We start from the raw sequence: 4,588 nt of genomic DNA, 5'->3' as shown, positions 1-4,588 counted from the left end.
GAGTCCCCGTGTGCAAGTTGCGCACGTTAAAGATCCCTTGGTGGTCTAAAATCGATAAGAGTAGGCTTCGGCCGCCACCGGGCAAAATTCAAAATTTCCTACCAACTGAAAATATTAGGTATGTCCTGCGCGCTCATATGACCTTATGCAGTTGCAAGCGCCGTAAAACACTTTACAAAAACAAAAAAAAACTTCCTTCCTTCCTTCCTTCCTTCCTTCCTTCCTTCCTTCCTTCCTTCCTTCCTTCCTTCCTTCCTTCCTTCCTTCCTTCCTTCCTCCATTCATTCACTCTCCCAAGCGTTCAGGTTCCGTATATTTATTTATGAACCGAGTCTGGTTTGGCGTCCTACCTGCATTGGTTTGGCAGCGATCCTGCTTTGCCAGCTAGCCTGGTCACAGAAGGTCACAGACGCTGCCACAAAGACACCCTGGACAGCCCAAACCATGGAGTCCGCGGACCAGAAGGTCAAAAAGTTATTCTCCTCATTATCAGCTGGCCCTGGATATGAAACAACGTAAAAAATCCATGTTTTGAAAGATGTGTTTTATGTTGTATTATTGTCAGCAAATTTTTCTCTTCCTATTTAATTTCATGAAAGCAATATATATTATTGGCGTTGTTGGCCTAGTGGTTAGGTTACCAGACTTGTAATCGTGAGGTTGCGGGTGCGGGGTTTCGAGACGCGGGCCCGACGTTGTGTCTCTGGGAAAGGCACTTTACACGAATTTTTTTTTAAACTTCCCCCAGACGGCGAAAGATCTTGTCAGTATGATAGTGTTTAAGCGCCCATAAATGGCAGCTTGCTGTGTTTGCTTCCCACGAAGTTGAGTTTGTATCAGAATGCTCTCTGGTCTGTGGGGATAATAGTATAGATTGTGAAGCGCATAGAGCTTGCTGTTGAGCGGGAATTTGCGTTATAAATTATTATCATTATTATTTCAATTTCTTTGTATAGTCTGTGTTTTTACCATTCCTATACAGCTACAGAAAAATGTCCCACGGAGACAGCAAAGTATTATCTCATCTCATCTAATCTCATCTCATCTCATCTCACCTTATCTTATTTTTATCTTATCTTATATTATCTTATCTTATCTTATCTTATGTGGCTAAGTGGGTAGGCCTTACAGACAAAAATATGTGTTCCAGATGATAATAGGGGACGGTATCTAACCAAATAGAAATTTATAAGTATGTCTCCACCTCAGAAGTACAAAGATCTCTACCAGCTTAATACCTAGTTTTGAGAAATTTGACGTCAAAATTGTTGAGTTTCACAGAAAGTCAAACTTTTCGAATATAGTTCTTCGAATATCTTGATAACGACTCCAAATATTCTTACGGTTTTGATAGCGCTGATAGAGCATTAGAAATTGGTTCCTGACCTCAAGGTCCGAGTAACTCAAAACGGTAAAAAATGTCAGATATAACTTTGTAATTCTGAGGTAACAGTGCAATAATGCTGGCCCGTCAATGTCTGACGATGACCAACGCACTAAAACAGGAGAATATTTTCCATGCAAAATAAAAGAAAGAATGATTATGATGACTTATGGCTTCTGCCATAACATATTAGACTATTAAAGGCAGATACAAGTTTGCCACATTTTGAGCATTTACAAGCTTTGTTTCCACAAGTGGATGTGCCAGTGATGAACTAAAAAAAGACCCCGAACAATAAGAAAAAGTTAGCTTTAAAACAAAATAAGACATGAGATAAATAGATAAGGTAGATAGATAGCAGGAGTGGCTCGTGGGGCTAAAAAGTGGACGTGCACAATTAAGCTAACGCATGTTGAAGATAGTCAAGGGCATAGTGAATGAGACGCTGTGCAATTTTAGGATCTTTGGGTTCGTGAGGGAGGACCCCGTGCTTTCATTTTCATTATTTTTACTTGTTGCTTTAATTTCTAGTACTTATAAATTTGTTTGTTAGCTAAACATCAATTTCGTTCATCCTGTATTGGAACTGAACACTCAAGTAATAACTTTCACAACTCCACTACAAAACCATTCATAGGCACAACTCGTAGAACGGTCACGTTCACCTCCCTCAGGTTCACGGTCACAGAGTCACTTAAAATAGTGGCAAGACAGACAATGAACCAATCACAATTCACTCGACCACTCCACTGGATTGCTCCGGGGCTCACATAATATTGGCAAAGAATAGCGTACGGCCTATCGTGTTTATTTTTAGACTGCCTATTGTGGGCTATGTTTCGGCACTCTTCGGCTGGAGCACATTGGAGATGTGCCGTCTTATTAATATTAATGTACCGCCAAACCCGCTACGAGTGTCGTCATCGCTTGGGTTATCCCCAAGAGCGATTTATAGGTCAGGTTACACCGTTGAATATCCTATTATGTTTAGCTAAAGCGTGTGGGCTTTGGCATGGCATAGTAGATGTTTTACGGCGCTATAGACACAGGATTGACAGTTATGGCCCCAGTGAGGACCTTATTTTGATATAATATTTGGCTAGTGTTTGTTTCTGGCTTCTTTTATTTTATTATTGTGAGTATTTTACGTAAGAGAACATGTTAAAATGTTGGGCGGCACTGCACGACTGTGCTCTACGGACGAACCGCGCCTGATAGGTAGATAGATAGATAGATAGATAGATAGATAGATAGATAGATAGATAGATAGATAGAAAAACATAAACCATGAGAAATGTTGTTGAGAAATAAAGTAGTAAGGTATGAAACGGATAATATAGGCAGACAAACCTTCCAGAACGATGACTTTGTTGTAAACATCTTCGATTGTACCAAATGGCAAATCCGCCTCATCTGCCTGATAGAAGAATTTGATGACGTAGATGCAGAGAACGATGAAGGTGACGACAGCGTTAGCATAGGACACGTAAAAAGTTGATCCGAGACCTCCAACGAAGGAGTAGCTACCTGGAATGAACATTGCCTTTTGTTCAAAAGCCATCGAACTACTTCCAAATTTAATGGACCTTTATCGATCAGCGAGGAATTTTAAACGGTCATGGTCAAGGGTTGACAACAAGTTCATAAGTCAATATTTTCATTCGCTCTCTCTTTCTCTCACTCACTCTCTCTCTCTCTCTCTCTCACTCTCTCTCTCTTCTTTCCTTCCTCCTGTTCTCTCTCTCCCCTACCCCTCTCCTTGTCTCTCGTTCCCTCCCCCTCTCTCTCTCTCTCTTACTCTCTCTCTCTCTCTCTCTCTCTCTCTCTCTCTCTCTCTCTCTCTCTTACACGCACTCACACACTAACACACATATTGCAAACGGTATAAAACAACGACAATATCAGCAACAACAACTGCAAAAACAAAACAACAATCAAAATATTATTCGTATCCAGTCCTGAACACCTTTCTCTCATCTTCTTAGAGCGAAGACTGCAGCAGCCTTGTTGATCCTAGAACCAAATAATTCTTATACCTGCTTATTCTGGATCATATGGGTATTCATCTGCCGCTTCGTTCAGAAGTTTTCATATTGCCCATTTTATTGGGTTCAGCAGGTAGAAAGTTACCATTCGCCTCATGGGTCAAGAGCGACTTGTTAAAATATTTTGTGTAACCAACCAGCGTCTGTGTTTTAGTAAGACACTTCTCCACCGCATGCATATGATGTGAGTTTAATTCAAATGTGCAGAAGGTCTAAAAAAAAATCAAGTAGAGTACCGCTGTCAATCTGTAGGGACTTTGTTTTCCTATTTAGACTAGGTTGACCGTATAATTCACTCTTCTATCTCCTCAACTCTGCGCTGTCATTAGATTAAAAAAAGATGTTGGCGATTTTTGCTCCCCCAACGGCACAATTAAGATCCTGTAGGAGGCAGGCCTTGACCTTGCCTGTCAGGGCCAACCCATGCAGAGAAGGATTCAACGTCCCAGCAGAAAGACCAAGATAATCAATAAACACTCCCCACTCAGGAATAGGCGAAGCGCCTAATCGCTAGACCACAGACGCAGGTACAGAAAATATAATCGTGCTTTTATTTTTCCAAACATCATTAGTCAGTGAGTAAAAGCAAGCTATAACGCCATTAAATGATCATTAACACTTTGAGGGCGAAGCGGAAACATACGTCCCAAGAGCAGCAGAGCAACGACAACGTTTCGGCACATTTCGAACCATCATGCACAAATTAGAAACATGAGTTCACTTATTTTATAGTGTGCATACTGTTGCATGCCTTTTGGAGTTTCGAATAAAGGAAAGAAAAATCGAAAAACCTGTTTGAATGACGAAGTTATGCCCCCGAACAGCACATAATCTATCCATTCTCTGTCAAATTACCAGAATGCGTGACATCAATGAGTTAATGACCTCAATCGTTTCTTTACGGGCACTGGAAATCCGCAGGCAGTAGTATTTTATCTGTCATATCAGGGCCCATTTCCGAAACACTATTTCAAAGCACTCACATGATCACATGAATTAATTATTTCGGATAGCCCAGATGAGCCAAGATGATAAAAATGTTCAGCTTCGAAAACACCCAAAGGCACTACAAGCACTTGGGACAAAATACAGTAAAAAGAAGACTTGTTTGTTTGTTTCCTCGCTGGCGCTTTACAATTGTCCTTTATATATATATATA

General features: G+C 40.7%; 1 protein-coding gene across 1 annotated transcript in view; it reads right to left on the bottom strand.

The window, feature by feature from the left end:
• Window positions 1–4,588, bottom strand: part of LOC101856080 — a gene marked incomplete in the record, with an annotated part of 42,424 nt that overhangs the window by 13,837 nt on the left and 23,999 nt on the right. The window contains 2 exon segments of the mRNA XM_013079239.2: window positions 351–499; window positions 2,735–2,911. Of these exon segments, the coding sequence (XP_012934693.1) occupies window positions 351–499; window positions 2,735–2,911 (326 nt within the window).

Source organism: Aplysia californica, unplaced genomic scaffold (genome assembly GCF_000002075.1).
Source record: "Aplysia californica isolate F4 #8 unplaced genomic scaffold, AplCal3.0 scaffold00045, whole genome shotgun sequence".
In the NCBI taxonomy this organism is placed as follows: Eukaryota; Metazoa; Mollusca; class Gastropoda; order Aplysiida; family Aplysiidae; genus Aplysia; species Aplysia californica.
Note: the sequence above shows the minus strand (reverse complement) of the source record. Positions and strands in the feature narration are given on the sequence as shown.